Here is a 17,000-nt window from a genome sequence, read left to right on the forward strand (position 1 = left end):
CTATGCTACTCTGTTATACCCTGAAGTAGAGTCCTCTCTGAGTTACTCTCTCATACTCTCTTTACTGTCTTGGAGGACATCATTCTGTTTTATGGGTTGGCAGGAACCCCTCCCAGTGCACACAAATGGACAATAGATCTCAAAATGTCATGCTTATCCATGTTTGCATAATAAAAGACTGTCCAAGTAATGATGTGGAACGTGAAGTGCTTCCTCTTATTAGTGATCAAGGAGGCAGAAGTGCTGTTTGGGACTTGTCAGATTAATCACATTCTCATTTTGACCAGTATTCCTAGAAACTCTCTACAACTTGCAGAGCTTTCTATTGAAATATATGGAGGGGAAAAAAAGAAAAAAACAAGGGAGAAAAAGTATATAGCTATTCCATCTGAAGTCTATAATAATTTATGCTGCTCTACCAACTTATGAACATTGATCTTCATGTAGAAATTCTCCTTACATCAGTAGAAAAGGAATGAGGATAAAACATGATCCATGAAATTGTCTTTCACTTGAGAATTTTTTAGACAGACTAAGTTGCAGATTGTGCTATGAATTTCTGTTCAACCATAATGCACAGCCCTTTGGAAAAAAGAAAGGTAAAGAAATCTAAAGCAAAGAAGCCATTGTGCAGGGTGAGGAAATTGCAAAAGCCCACAAACCCATGGCAAATGAGAGATAAACTCACTTTTCAGAGTGAATATGCAAGTTTATAACAATATTTTGTCCATTGTCTTTGAATTTACAGCAGATATATATATATATATTTATATACACATATATACCTGTCTGTCAGATAATTTTCTACAGAAATTCCCTCTTCTTCTGCTGTTTGAAAGTCCTATGTATGTTTAGACACAGCAAAACAGTATCCTTGACTTGAAAGAAAATTTAAATATACTGGGTTTTTTTATAAGTATTTTCCTTGAATTAATGAAAGAAAACCAGAAAGAAGAACACAGAGCATGTAGACCTGCCAGCTTCTAAGATGCTACTGGAATAATTAAGGAAGATTTTTGGGTCTGCTAATTTTAGGCAGTATCCTAGAGAATATTGTTCAACCTAATACAACAATTTAGCTGAAAAAATAGTGACATAATTGACAAAATTACATAATAATTACAGTGCTTTAGAGTGAGCTATATTAAAGCATGACTCATCACTCAATACATAAGAAGTCACAGAACTACGTCACATCCAGCAGTGCAGTTGCAGTGCAGTATAGTGGAGCTGCAGCCAAAGAGGAAACTTAAAATCAGCAATCTTTTGTTAATAAGTGGTGGAGCAGAGGAATTAATGGAAAGTATGACTATGAATTTGGTTTTACTTACATGAATTAAACAGCGACAAGGAATACTTGTACTATTGCAATTAAGATTTACAGCCTTTTTAGAAAAATATTTAATATATGTTATTATTTGAAAATCATACATCCTCTGGTAGTACTTATAATAGTTTTCTTTATTGAGGAAGGAGAACTATTCCACTCCTCAGCTAGGGAAATGACTGGTGAAGTGGAAAAGCAATGATGGAATTTTCTGAGATAATTACATTTTTTTATTAGAATACTTTATCAATGATCTTTTTGAAAGAAAAGCTGTACAGCATAACAGTCAAGCATAAAACACTAAACTTCACATGAAACATTTTGAATTACTTTCTGTAATAGAATTCACTTGAAAATAATACTTTAAAAAAGTACAGAATCTGAAAATCTTTCCCTTGAATGAGCCTTAGTTGTTATGCAAAAGATATATATGACTTTTATCAATTTTCTATCTATTAACACCTTCCTTGAAAATAAACTAAGCCCCAACTAAAGATATTATTCAACAGCAAGATTATACATCATTAGAAAAGTTACAATGATAAGCTTTTGCTATTAAAAATGAGATGGTTTGTACTTACCTGGTGTGAAATTATACCGAGCAGAAAACCCAATAGATTCCAGTTCAGCGTCAGCAAAAAATTTAATCCACAGGAATCTGCCACTGGATTTTATCATAGGTGGATTTTGCTGTCCACAGAAACGTCCAAGGATTGGGGAAAAGCCAAAAGGTCCATCTCGTACTTCAATGTGGTCAAATTTACACTCCCAAGAAGGCTCTATGGAATATTTTTCATCAAAGTGTAGTTCAATGCATTGTCTAGGAGCAGCTAGAGACAAAAAGAAAATTATCTTACTATTTTCTAACCCAAGACTCTCCAAAACTAAAACAAAACTCAAGAAAATAAAATATATCTATTTTTTATGAATCTTAAAATTTTGTTTAAAATCTTGTTTGAAAATTAGGACATCTGTATTTTTTATCGATTTCACACTGTCAGTTTGTCTACTGTTCTTCTTTAAAAAAAATATTCTTGACAGCACTGTTTAGTAAAGCTAAGAGAGATATCTATGATGAAGAGAAAAATGTACACAGGAACAATTTCTTAAAACATGAAATGTTTCTAAGAATCCTACATACTTAGAAAAATATTTTTTCTCTTATACTTGGGGGGAGGGGTGTTAATCAGAATGGGTTTTTTATATTTAAAAAGTGCTAGTACTGACAAAGATGATGGAAAAAATGCTGATCTGTATATCATATAGGAATATAATCTATCCTTACTTACTAAAGTAGTGCTACAGTAAGGACAGATTATATTCCTATATGTATTGCAGTCAAAAATTTTGCTGACAAAATGGAGTGTAATTGCTTATACTCTGAATTATTTCTCATTGGAAACATAAAAACAAATGAAGTGAATTTTCACTTAAGAAAGAACTAGATAAGGATGATAATTGAAGAACAAATGATATACTGAAAATCTTGAAGGATCTTCATAGTGGCCACTTAATTAATTTTTTTTTTAAAATTCCATCTTTAATGATAGGTATAAGTTTACAGAGTCGGAACAATTTCTAAAACAGGTATTTCCTGGCATATCCCGTATAAAGGAAATAAAAGTAACTGGTAGAAATACAGAATTTTCTTTAAAGGAGGAAAAATACCATGGTTTGATCAATACATTTTATCAGAGGCAATCTCCTAGAGGCTCACTGTTTTCTACACTTAATCCTGACCATAGCAAAAACTCAGTGCCTTCATGTCTAGAGCTTGGTGCATCGGAGCCTTTTGCTGACAAAGCTTTCTGCTACGAGGATTTGTTGTGTCATTGCCCACAGTGCCTCTCATGGGATCATGTCCTACACTTTACACATACCAAAAGAGGTTTGTATTACCATGAGCTTTGCCAAGTTAACATTCTTTTCACATGAAAATAGACAAGATCAAGCTCCATGCCGAGTTTTTAGCATGGAAACTGCTTAGCATGGAAACTGCTGCCACTCCAGGACTCAGTATCTCTGCATTTCTTTCCTCAAGAGTAATAAGAAAACTGTCAGTGTGACCAGAACCAGAACAAGTGTGACCTTGTTTGGTTTCTGAAACATTTTAAAATTAAGCTTTTGGTATGAACTCATTGCTCACATAAGAAGAGAAACTATTATAAAATCAACTGAGTAAGAAGATTTTAGGTAAATTTTGAAATCTTTACATAAGACCATATAGTCAGATCCCTTTTACAACTACTTCATGTCAACAAATACAGCCTCATTTTATAAGAAGCATTTAAGAAGTAAGTTAATAAAATGCCTTATTTGAAAAAATGATAATTTAACAGCTCTACTTCAACATTAATATATTTGGTTGATTGATATTTACTGAAGCATTTAACATAAGAAAGAAACATTTTCTGCTGTTCTCAGTTTAAAGAAATTCACATTCAGGCATTATTTATACCAGTTTACAGGAAATTTGCAATCTTTTTGCCCATACAAATTCAATTGAAAAATCAAAGACCTACATGGTTTACATATAATTGCACCAAATTCACAGTCTATGGAAAAGAAATCACTTGGAAAGTACAAAAAAGTTTACAAAAGTGAAGTCAGATAATAAAGCCTGTAAAGGACATCATAATGATGTTATCCTTGGTGAGGTTTGAAGACCAAAGTAAATCTTTTTAGATTATAGTAAAAGATTAAATACCTGGAAGACATCATTGATTAATTTTATTCAGATGTTTATAGCCTTGACTTTACACTTTTATAAAAATTATTGATTTAAACTCAGCTAAACCATACTAGGACAGAAGAGATCCATCAACAACTTTCAACTTGGGATCATATTCTTCATGCTCTTATTCCATTTAAGGAGATTTGTTGAGGACTGTCCAGCACTCACCTAAGAACTGCAGCCAGGTATCAGAAACTCTATCTTGACAACACTTTAGGTAATCTTAAGAACTCTCATCATGGCTTGAAAATCTTATACATTCATGACTCTGATGCTATGCCATTAACCTGCCTAGAGGTTTATGATTATGTTTTAATTTTACAAACTAGATATGAAGATTGATTCTCCAACTACTCCAACTGTTAGTGACATACAGCAGCACAGGGCAGTGCATGACTGCTGTGCTTCCCACAGCCACAAAGTGATTGCTTCAAAAATGGCTTATGCCATATCATAACATATTTATCCTTTAGAAGCTTTCTTTTCCACTGCCTTATTTCATACCAAGAAGAGGGTTACAAGTGCTGGCCTGTAGTTAAACCCTTAACAGGTCTTCTCTGTATCCAAGACTCGTGTATCATGTTAAAAATTGCCACGAGGTTCCTTCAGAGTTCAGTCATTTGATATGATTTTTGGTGTTGAAAAGAAGCCCTAGAGCCAACAATGGGCTTAGTATAGGAGGCTCTAAAGTAAAAGGAAAGATTGTGGATAAATAAGAATCAGGCAGAGTTACACATGAGAACTACTGACTGGGTGAATGAATGCGTGACCTGAGAAAAGGCAAAATTTCCACAACCATAATCTCCATGTAGCTTTCTGAATCTCACATTGCCAACCAGTTTTATGACCAGAATATAGCTATAGTTTGCTATAAGCACTATTCTGAATTTATTTTTTTAATTTTTTTGTTGTTGTTATTTTTAAAAAAAGTCAAGATGAGAATATTCCTAGTGAAGCTCAGATCTTGCTAGAGCATCAGAGAGAATCACGTCAGCTCAAGGAGATCTCAAGAGTGTCCACTTTTCCCTGAAGGCCCTATGAGTAGAAGCTACTTCACTTTAAGAATGGAGCACTGAATATTCATCAGCAGCACTGGGGATAAAACAAGGCTGGGGATTGAGTTTGAGGGCTGGACCACTGCCCGTTCACACTCCTTAAATGTAAAGTCATGTTCTGGCATCATTTTGGCCATGCTGGTAGGAACACATCATATTTCTGTAATTGTGTGTAATTCCAGGGTGCAGCACATGCATCCGTGACCTCTTCATCAGGTGCTTTAAAATGCACCTTTGTCTTTCATCTTGTGCTTCATATTAATGGTTAAATGTTTTGTTTGAAATAATCTACATAAGACACAAAATTAATCAAAATTTCCTAGATATGACCATGCGGTCATAATTCATAAACACATAATTCAAATTCTCAACTTTAAGTTTCTTTTAGTAAAACATAATTTCACACTTGTGTTCTGGCATAAGTGGTTTCAAAAGGGATTTCTCTGCTAAGCACAAGTTAGAACAAGCAGCTATTGTTTAAACACACATCTTGTGCCACAGCGTTTGTAACAAGGTGTGTGTAAATAAGGTCACAGTAAAACTTACAGAAATAAACTGGGAACAAGTCCAGAATTGTCACTAATAATAGTGTGTGTGTATCCACAGAGAAATAAAACAAAAAAAAAAATCCAGAATATGCAGATCTTCCAGACTGGATTGACATCTGGCCATCTAATCAGAAGGAGGAATGGAGTGGTTATTTCTGATATCCTAATTTACAGATAATACTGACTCACATCTTCAGAACTTCTTCTGTGGCTACGATGTCAGGAAAAGTTGTTGTCAACTCTAAAAGAAATATATTGAATAATATATTGTCTCATAAAATGATTTGATTTCAAATCTTTCAACTTCCACATTTAACTTCCAATCATCTTTCTTCAAAAGCTGTTTAGTACCATGGAAAGGTCCACTTAATGCTTGCATGTCTTGTCATATTTTTCATCCAATAATCTTACACAAGTGCTGTGTTGCGATTTTACCTCCAATGAAGAAAAGGAGTCATTGGGTTCTAGCTTGCAATAGAGCTGTTGCAGCAAAACTACTCAATTAAGGTTTTAATTCTGATCAGCCTCTAAGTCTGTGTAGTGACAGCAGAAGCTAAGTGAAAAAATCTGTTTCAATTTGCCACACTGCATGGAAATGAGAAACAACTCAACACCTACTGCCATCTCTATGAGCTGTTACCCTACTAATAGTTTCAATAATCCTCATTCCATCTGGTTATCCTGCTATTATTGACAAGAAAACCAGATTTATCTTCATTTGAAAAAAGGGTTCTTTCATTGTTTTGACGAAAATTTTTTGAACACAAAACAATGAATGGGAAATACAAAATTACTTTTGGCAGAGGTTTTTCATTTGATGATGACAATTTTCTAATACCTGTGAAATATCATGAAGGGTTTAATGGTCTTTTGTGAGAACATGAGACCTTCATGAGTGGTAATTCTTTATGTTCCACATAAAGTAGGTAAAGTAGAAGATATATCTCCATAAAGCAGTATTAGCCCATAACAATATTTATAAATAAGTACTTAATTATTAAAAGGAGAAGAGTAGCTAAAATTTTACAAGGTATTTCACTTACAGGATTGTTAAACCAATTCTCTAGTGTGTGTAGCATGACTATCCCAGTCCCCAAATATTTTAATACAAATAAAAGCGTTTGCTCCTACAAAATCTCCTGTGCAAATTTCCTTTTGTAGCACACATGCCAAATATTCTGCAGTCTGGCAAAGGCTATTGCTGTCACTGCTGTGATTGTTCTGGGCAGCTGTGAATTTTGTCAGGTTAGAATCATGAATATGCAAAATAAGGGTTAAATTTGGCCAATTTTTCTCAGCTCATTTTCTATGTTTTCTATATGCCAAATAAGATTGAAAGGGAAAAAAAAGGAAAAAAACCCAAACAAAAAGAGGAAATTCTCATTGCATTTTGAAAGGCAAGATGGGATTCATCAGAAGCTCCTTGGGGAGTTGTATCCACCTCCTCCAAGCCTCACTTGAGACCTCCTCTAGAGCATAACAATTTTTGTACAGAGTCCATGATTTCTAGATGACTTAAAGGATTTCTTTTAGAAAAGCATTAACCTGGACTTTAAAATCCCTAGTTGCCCCAAGAGTTGGTTATAATTATTACGAAAATAGAATTTTAAAAATAAATAAAGAAAATAAAATTTTTAAAAAGAGAGAAAAAAAGCAGAATCATCCAAGAAACTTCCAGCTCTTTGATTTGCTTATGTCTTTGACTTTTAGAAGCCTCTGCAACCAAAAAAATCCCCTTCCTTTTCAGAAATTCACAGTCTGTGATCATGGCAACTTTTTCCAGCTTCTTCATTTCACCAAAGTAATTTTGACATGATAAAAGGCCTGCATACATATAAGTTGAGCTACAATGTGGAGGGAAAAAATATTGAGATGAAATTCAAATGTTTACAACACACTACAAGCTGGAGTCCTCAGTAAAGACCCTTAAAGTCACCAGGAATTGTGTTTGAATTTGCCCTAAGGCTATGTTTGATTGCAAACAAATGAAAGAATGAATGCAAGGAGCCAGGAAAGAACCTAGTGATTCATATATGTATTTATACTCACATCATACAGCTTTGAGTATGGTATATACAGTCCTGGCATGCTGAACTCCCTGAGAGGGAGTATCACGGGGAGATAGTGATGGGGACATGATATTATAGACCATATCAACAATCCCTCTATTTTGGTTCTTGACATTCAAAAGGATTCAGAAGCTGTTCAAGCATATTGAAATTTCAATAATAAATATAGAAATAAAATGCATGTAAAGATATTTCTGTCTTACTCTAAAATATTTATTTCCTCCATTAGTCAGGATTATCTACAATTTCTGTAGATTGTTATCTGATTTCAAAGACACTGCTGTCAGTAATTTTTTTAAAAATCCTTTAATATCAGTGTCTTATGACAATGATTTTCACAGAATATAAAAGATTTGGGGAAAAGTTGATACTTTCTAGACTACTTTATCATTTTCTGTCATTTATATGTAGCAAAAAGAATATATATGGACAAATAATTTAATCTAATTACAAAAAAGTTTTTGTTGGCCTTCAATTGTTCTTTTGCCTTTTTTTTAAGTCTGCCACATTTAAAAATATTATCTCTCAGACATCTTCCTATATCTCTGCTTATTTTTGTGGCATTTTCCAGACAGACATGACTATTTCTGATTGTTTCAGAAGACAGAAATAGACATGGAGAGATCAAAGCTGAAAATGTTGTGTAATGCCTATGGTTCATTGTGGATTTTAAAATGACCAGCTGCAATCCAAACTGTTGATTAGGCTGTGTGGGCAGAAGAAAATACCCGTGCCATAAAAAAATTGTTTTCAACTAGATTTTACAGGATTGAATTTTCCAATAATTTTAACAAGATGTCTGTTGAGTTTAGTCTTTTCTCTCTACATTGTTCTAAACTTGTCAAGGTGGAATTTAATCTTTTTCACAGAAGTTGGTTGATTAAATCTTTCCTTCTTAAATTGTTCTTAGGCATTTCCATTTTAAGGCGTTTTAAATCACATTATTTCAACAGTGTATTTTGCATCTTTTGACATATTAACTATATTTTTGTAAGTACTTAATTACTATAATTAGGACAAAAGTCTTTACAATATTGGATTTTCAAGCACCTTCTTACTGTGAGGAAGAATATCTCAAAACCTGAGACATGGGACTACATTTTACAAAAATGTTGGGTTATTTTCTACATCATTTCACCTTATTGATAAAACATCCCGTGTTTCAGATCTTTGAAGATAAAACAGGCTTGCTTCTTCCCAGTCTCACAGGACTGTGTTAAATAATTTGATCAATATATGCAAAAAGACCCGGATCTAGAAACATAAGTGTAACCAGGTAAAAATAATGCTAAGTTAGTTATACATTTTGAACCTATACATTTATCTTCTTAAAAAAATATTATTTTAAACAAATAAATAAACTATGACAGAATTAAAATATTTACCATATTTCCAGCCTAACATAAATTTTATTTTAAGAGTTTGTTTGACTACATTATTTATAAACACCTCTTCTGACTTCATTCAAGTTATCTAGCACCAAAGTGGAATTCAGTCATTTTGCTGTAACTTTTGACTTTCTAAAACTACATAGCATGTGTGGGTCTAGAACATCTAATTAAATTTAAATCAGCTATGGATCTTTGGAAATATATCTTTGTACTGTCTGCATCTGTCATAAAATAATTATTTCTGTAATTCCTCGTTCCATCATAAATTAATTAATATTTCTCTAAATGAAGCATGGAGAGAAGACCATCACTATTCTACATGTATTCACAATTCCTGAAAAGAACTTGGACTCCAGGGACTTACTGTACAGTACCTGATTCATCTTTTCTGAGCTCTGACAGGATCTAATCTCTATTACCTTCCACAGATTCATTGTTACAACAATCTCTCCAACATCCATTGTACTAAGACTAATGAAAAGATACCACATCATTTGTAATACAACCTTAGCTTTTCCGAAATCACTTTCTGCAATTGTATACTCTTTAAAAACTAAGTTTTAGAGCTGTTTTGTGCTAATATTTATTCTTTTCTAGTTTTATTTTGTAGGTTGCGTTTTTTCATTTCTTATAAACAACTGGATGGAAAATAATTTTAATACTCACTATATGGAGTTTTACTGTACTTTGCCTAGCTAAGCCTGTCATCTTTGGTTCAGTTAGATTCTAAGGTTAAAATGTTTGCATGAAAGTCAAAAGCATTTTTGTTTCCCATGTTCACCTTTACTACTCATTTTAAAATATCCTTTCTTCCATCACATTACAGCATTTTAAGTTCTACACATTTTCAAAATGTCCTGTAACAAATGGTACTGTTTGAATTATGCATACTTACCACCTAAACTAATTTATGAGTTATATCAAGATAGAAATCAAGAGGCTCTCTAAATCTTTTGTCTTGAAAAGATTTACTACCATGACTTTACCTACTCTTCCAATATAATAAAACCTATTATTTTTTTTAATACAGCTGATGGTAAAATATAAAGATTCTTCTTTCAGTCACCTTCTATAATGTAGACACACTCTCTGTCCGGAGGATACTTGTTGGGGTAATTTGGAGAAGTGAAGATGCCTCCTTCTGCATATTTTGTCCAAGTTCCACACTGCACTGGTCTCTGTCCTTCGGAAGTAGTTTGCTTTTCTGTGAAATGATGACATAAAACATTATATAATTATCTCACAAATTATTACATCCACATGACACTTAGAACTCTCTAATAGGATAAATAAAACAGCCTCTTTTCTGTCAGTGGCCTCAAACTTTTCTCTGTTGAGACTGAGTATGATTATGGATCTAGGGGGAAAAAAAGGCTGCTTTTTAGGGGTACAAACTTATAATCCTTACTCAAAACAGTTTTTTTTTTCAAAGCAGAGGAGAGGTTTGGATGTCTGGGGGAAAATAAATTTGCATTGCTTTTAAAATAATAACCTTCTAGGGAAAGCACGTGCTTGAGAATTGGAAGGCATGAATTTCCCACTCATACATCTCAAAAAGCTCAAGCATGTGCTCTTTCAGCAAGCTTCGTGCCATAGTACAGGAATATATCAGTCACGAAATCAAGGAAATAACCCAGAGAATTATGATTGTATATAGCAGTTGTTTTAAATCTGTAGCATATTTAGTCTATATTCACTGGACTGAGGTAGACAGGGGAATTCCTGGAATCTGGTTCATACATTATTTTTATCTCACTGTTTGCTGTAAAATTAATAAATAGCTCTGAGGCCAGGAATCACAGCCCAGAACTTTCCTTCTTCTAAGTGAATCATGGAAGGGGAGAGTCAGATCTTCTCATCTGTTATCTTCCTAGCCCTGAATCTCTTGCATTTCTTTCTGCTATCTGGCAGAGGGACTGGAGTCAAAGGTTTGGGCCAGTTCAAGCTGAAGAAGATCAGGGATCAAATCAGATCAGATCCCTTCCTGAGCATCTTGCTTTGACAAGTAGGCTAAAGTGAGCTAGATTCTTTAGAAGGAAATGTATCTAGACTGCTATTAAAAGGAAGGTTAGTAGGTTCTAGACTGGTGTCGCTCTGGATGAGGTATCTATCTAATAATCAAAGAATTGTATAGAGTAAAGGTGCTTGAGGCTCCCTCTTAGGATCAAAGGAGAAAATCAAGGAAATCAAGGAAGCACCTTCCAAGGATGATATTAACTGAGATCTGACTTATACTCTGCAAGCATTTCCTTTTCACCCTGGCCTGTGTCCAGGCAGAGAATGACATGGGGCCTTATTTCCTACAATGAATTCTGGCCTGCAGGGGCTGCGCATTCAGACACAGGTTCAGACACACACTGTGCTTAGCAGCATTCCCTGCTAGGCTCTCCTCACACTGAGTATCCAAGCCTTTCAAGAATCTCTCTATACTCCCCCTGCACAAATGCACTCATGATACCAAATTTCAGGTTTTTAATTATACTTCAACAAGAAGTAAAGATTTTAAGTGTAGGTAAGTGCCCAAACTGGACTTCCCAATTTGAAAGTGGGAGTTTTTTATAGTCTTTAGAGTCAGCCTGAGCCTGATGAGCACCCCTGGACTTTTGTGTATACAGGCATGTGAATACTCAAAAAAAAAATGGACAAAGGGCAGGCACTAGAAGTAAATGAGCTACTAAAATTTCAAAAACTAAACTAAAAACTCAAATCCATATTTTGCTCTCTAATAAATTATCTGACAAAAAATATCTGAAGTTTACTTACCTGTTCCTTTTTTGGTGGCCCCAGACAAATGTAGGATGATTAGACTTGCTACAACTGAAAGAGAAATATGCATTAAATACCACAGAGTGATAGTTTCTGAAATCAAATCACTTGTACTCATATTTCACACAAGAAACAAATGAAATAGGATTACTGTAAAGAAAAAGTTTCATGTTTACTTGCATTTTTTAATTGTACATATTGTATAAATAAATTTCTACATGGCCTGTTCTTGTAAGTACTTATCTTAGCAAATGTATGCAAATAAAGAGGAGATCTTTTGGGTTAGAACAAAATCCACAGGCACTGATGTTCTCATCCTTTTTTTTTTCCTTTTTCTTTAATATTAGAGAAAAACATTTTTACCAATACATATTTATATAATAATATTTTGTGTCAGTAACAGAAAAGTGGCTGCTTTTAACAAAGGGAGCCTAAATTTCAGTGCCACTGTATATACTAATGTCTCTCACTATGGCATAATAAAATTTGAAAATGAGTACTGGGAGTAGGAAAGAAGTGAGGGGTTGGGTTCTTCACATCCATCAAAGCATTTGCAAATCTCTAGTGAAGTAAATTATTGTGTGTGCTTAACAATCTCATTAATCTAGTTGGAATTGTCTAGAGGGTGTTGCTTTTTTGGTGCAGTGAATCTGCAGCCCATTTTACAAACAGGTATCTACTCTCTCCAACCATGATAGGACAACTGTGCCTCTTAGAAACAAATGCAACCTTTCTGAAATGGACTTTGACCTGGAGATAATTACTGGGTTTCTGGGAACTTCCAAATATAACAGTTTGACTAGAAAAAGCTAAGGGGCAAAGCTTTAGTACAGTCATAATGGGACTAATTTGGAAGATCAAAGTGACTAGCTAGCTACCTGATGAAGAAATCACACAATGATTTTCTTGTCATTACTCATATCTTTGGCTATCAGAGAAAGTGGAATAGCAAGAGCAGAAGAGAACAGATCCATCAGTTCTTGGAGTGCTTAGGGCTTTGCCCCAGCTAGTTTGGCATTAGGCCCAAACACAGTGCCCAGGCTGCACTGACCTTAAGGTGGAAATAAAGCTGCGTGCTTATTCACAGCATTTTGGATCAGTCAGCTACCATTTGTTGATGACTATGATGAGGAACTGATCAATTAATAAAGGTAATTGAATGGTATATATATTTTCTTATTTTCTCCAAGGGACACCAAAAGCTGCCATGGGCTAGTAACTATGAGCCTTTCTGAGAGGGGGCTTTCGACATTTTCACCTTTTTTATTGCAATTTGTGTGTAAATTTCACCCCAGAGGAAGCCAGTCTCCATATTTCCAGCATTCTGATGGCTATTGAGAATCCCTATTTCTATGTCTTTGGCCTTTCCCGTGTGACAGAGAGTGTGAGGCATGGATGATGACTTCCCTGTTAAGCAGGGTAAGATTGAAATTCTGGGAAAATGAAGGCTTGGCAGCAAATTCACTATTTCTTGGTCAGGCTCACACAGCCCCTAGAGACAGATGTTGGCAGCACTGATAGTTGAAACTCTTGCGTATCATGGGCATTCAGTGAGAACACTACACCTTCTGCTCAGATCTGAATGCTACCTAGTCGTTCATGCCCTTATTCTCCTGAGGGATGAGTTCTGGAAATACATGCTAGCTGGGACTCTGCCTGATGACTGTGTCAAAATCCAAAGTCAAGGCAGGAATCACCTCTTTACTGAGTTACTTGTTTACTTTAGCTGTGTTTCATGCAGGTATCATAATGCATCTATGCCTGTAATCTTCACCAGCCTACACCTAATTTCTTTATAGTCTAAAGTGGATTGGTGTTCAAATATGGAGCAGCTGCCGGTGTTCCACAAATTTGTGGAAGCTAGAATAATGAAGCATGATAACCAAACAAACTCCATGTGAGAAGTGTTTCTTTTTAGGCAATTAACAACAATTCATATAAGAGTCTTACAGGTTCTTTTCAAGTGACTATCTATTAGGTCTCCCCTAATTTTCTATATGGAAAAAAGTGGAGTTCAGAGAAGTAAAGAGTTGGTCCAAGTCACAATATATTATTAGCAAGATGACAAAAAAACACAGGTTATTTCAATTCCAGCTGTAACTGCTAGAAAAGAGGTTTCCAAATCACAGAGCTGTTTTCCCAGAGCACAGAGCTATACTTACATGTCATTGTATCAGTGTTTGTTATTAATAAACAGTCAAAATAATCTTGATAATAGAGTTTAATAGACAAGCAGAGACTAAGAAACTAAGTGTTTTGGGCTTTTGGTTTTATTCTGGACATGTAATATCTAACATTTGGATAAAGTGAAACACTTCTCCCATATTAAAAAAAGAAAAAAAAAAAGAAAAAGACTCTTGATTTAGTGTTATTAACAGCAGCACCAAAACATGCAAGTTGCCAGAAAGTAATTAAAATTGTGGTCTTCTTGGGAAAAGCCAACACAAATACATTTTATTTAAGCAGACAAGGCAGACCATTTTATTCTATGATCCCTCTGCACAAATGCACCCCTGATGCCCAATTTCAGGTTTGAATTTCTCGTGCTTTTTTCTTTCTCAAGCCACAGAAAAAGAACACTGCTTTTCAGAGAGGGGGAAGAAAACAAGACCCCAAAGAGGAACCGTGGAATCTTCACTCATTGAAAATTGTCACTTGGGAAGTGTTGGCAGCAGAGCGACAATATTGTGATTATCCCAGTCTGGGAATTATTTTAAAGAAGTTTCCACAAAATTTCTTGTTGCACTCTCACTGTCTTCCTCCTCCCCCTTTCCCTCCTAATCACGGGTGTAATAATCGTGCTTTCTAGTGCCACTTTGATTACGCATCTTTCCATCTTTTTTGGATCTGTACATTTTTTCATTACAAGCTGTACATTAAGTGATTTATCTCTTGGCCAGGCTTTTAGGAGGCTGTGATTTGGCACAGATGTGGCTTAGCCTAGCGAAGAGTTGTTGGACAAGCAATACCTGGCCATAGCGCTATTGTACAGGTGTGGGCGCACAGAGAAGTGCTGGGAGGAACTGTGGCCGGTCAAGCCCCTTTAGAGCAGGGACCCTCTGCAAAACGGAGGCAGGAGAGGGGGGTCCCACCGCTCAGCTTGAGGCCCCTAAGGTCTCGGAGGAGTAGGTGATATATTTCGGTGTCTCCTTGCTAATCCCGGTGGATTTCAGCCGAAGGCGCCGCCCCCGCCCCGCAGCTCTCCGGGATCCGTGCCCGGTGTGGCCGCCCCCGCCGCTGCCCCGCGCCCCCTCAGCCTGGCTTCGAGCCACGGCCGGGGCCCCACGGCACCTCCGCCGACGGCGGGGGCAGCTCCCCTCTGCTCTCTCCCGGCGTGGCAAAAGCCACCAGACGCGTCTCGCCCAGGTGAAAGCCTCCAGCCCCCGGGAGCGTGCCCCACGGCGCTGGCAGACACCGGCTCCCCCCGGTGCAGCGCAGCGTGCTGGGGGAGAGGATGCGCTGTGTGCGTGGGGGTAGCTCGCCCCCCACTCCGCGGGAGCCCGGGGGTCCCGTTACTCCAGGTGTGGAAGGCGGCCGAGGGCAGGAGCCCGTGCCCGGCCGGGGGTGGCAAGGGGGAGACAGATACTCACTGTGAAAGAAGCTGCGCCCATGGGTCATGTCTGTTCCTTACACAAGGGGCTTCGGTCTCCACTAATTCCATTTAGATACGGGAGGACTTCCAGTGGCGGGGAGAGGATGGAAGTAGGAAAAGAAGAAGAAGAAGGAGGAAAAAAAAAAAAAAAAAAAAAAAAAGCAAGAAAAAATCCCGAAGCCCACACACAGCAGAGCGGAGCAGCCCTTCCTCTCCCGCGCTCTCCCTCACCGCCTTCAAATGATCACCGCCGGCTCAATCCCATCACACCCGAGCGATCACCAGCACCGCCACGAGCGGTGCATCGCGGCGGCGGCGGCGGGCAAGGCGGCGGCGGCGGCGGCGGCGGCCCGCGCATCCAGGTGCCGGCGGGCGGCGGCGGAGCGAGCCGAGCCCCTAGTCACCAGTTTCATACAGAACCAAAAGCAGATCGAAGCATTTCCTGCAGGACTCCGAGCCCAGCGACTTCCAGCCCTTCGGCTTCTTTTGATGCATTGAAGAAGGGATTAATGGGTCCGTCATCAGCTCCCTGTGCTTGCTCCTCTGAAGGGGTGGGGGCGGGCGGGAGGGAACCCAAAGAGGAGGGGTGGGGTAGAGAAAGATTTACCAAATAGGGGATTTAGTCATATTTGTGTGCAATGAGAACCTTATTATAGAAAAATTCCTTTAAAATCGAATAAATCCATTTTTGCAAAACCCTCTCCCAGCGCGTAACAGAGTATCAAGTGGTAGCAGCGGCAAGAGGCTGAAAACACATTGCACGGTCTGAAATCCCCTCGGGAATGGATGGAGCGAGAAAAAGATGGATGAGGATAGATAGATAGATAGATAGATAGATAGATAGATAGATAGATAGATGCCCCCTCACTTCTCCAGTCCAGGGCGAGAAGCAGAAGAAAACCGTGGAGACTCTTCCATTCATTCAGTGCAGGGGAAAGGGAAGAGGAGGGAAGGACGGGAGGGTGGCGGTGGTGGGGAAGGAATGATTCCAAAACTGGGAAAGGAAGGGTAAGAGGAGAGGGATCGCTTCCCCTCTCCTAATCAGTTCATGGATCAGACAAAATGCTCGTGAGTTCCTCCTTGACCTGCACCTGCCAAAGGGAAATTGAAAAGATTTTCCCCCTTGAGAGGCGACTTCTTCCTCTACACACCCACACCCACTCACGCACAAAGACACGCACACACACACGCACAAAAGGGAGCAATAAAAGTTTATCTGCTAATCCTCCGGCCGCAGATACAATGATTACCTCTTCCAATCAGCCCAGAGACGACTGCAAAATCTCTCCCTTTTTCTCCCGCCCTCCCCCCGCGTCTAGGACTTATCTTCCTCCCCAGCTACATCCCACCCCAAACACCCATCCCCTTTGACGAGATTGCGGAGGGCTAGTGGTCTGGGCGAGAAGGGAGCGGGGAGAATACAGTAGAGAAAACATATTAATAATAAGAGTATTGGGAGGACCTGAAATGGTCTCAATGGAAAACAAGAGGCGAGGAGGAGTGGGTGAACAGAAAGGG

At 37.6% G+C, this 17,000-nt stretch overlaps 1 protein-coding gene across 1 annotated transcript in view; it reads right to left on the bottom strand.

Moving 5' to 3' along the window:
* The window catches only part of NETO1 (neuropilin and tolloid like 1), a 63,695-nt gene extending 47,002 nt beyond the window's left edge, over positions 1-16,693 (bottom strand). Inside the window, exons 1-4 of the mRNA XM_086894008.1 lie at positions 15,481-16,693; positions 11,888-11,941; positions 10,191-10,328; positions 1,909-2,157 (exon numbers count right to left, since the gene is read on the bottom strand). Of these exons, the coding sequence (XP_086750134.1) occupies positions 1,909-2,157; positions 10,191-10,328; positions 11,888-11,941; positions 15,481-15,508 (469 nt within the window). The 5' untranslated portion in view covers positions 15,509-16,693. The remainder of the gene's footprint in view (positions 1-1,908; positions 2,158-10,190; positions 10,329-11,887; positions 11,942-15,480) is intronic.
* Between the last annotated feature and the right edge of the window lie 307 nt (positions 16,694-17,000).

This window comes from Cyanistes caeruleus, chromosome 1 (genome assembly GCF_971803275.1).
Source record: "Cyanistes caeruleus chromosome 1, bCyaCae1.hap1.1, whole genome shotgun sequence".
Lineage (NCBI taxonomy): Eukaryota > Metazoa > Chordata > Aves > Passeriformes > Paridae > Cyanistes > Cyanistes caeruleus.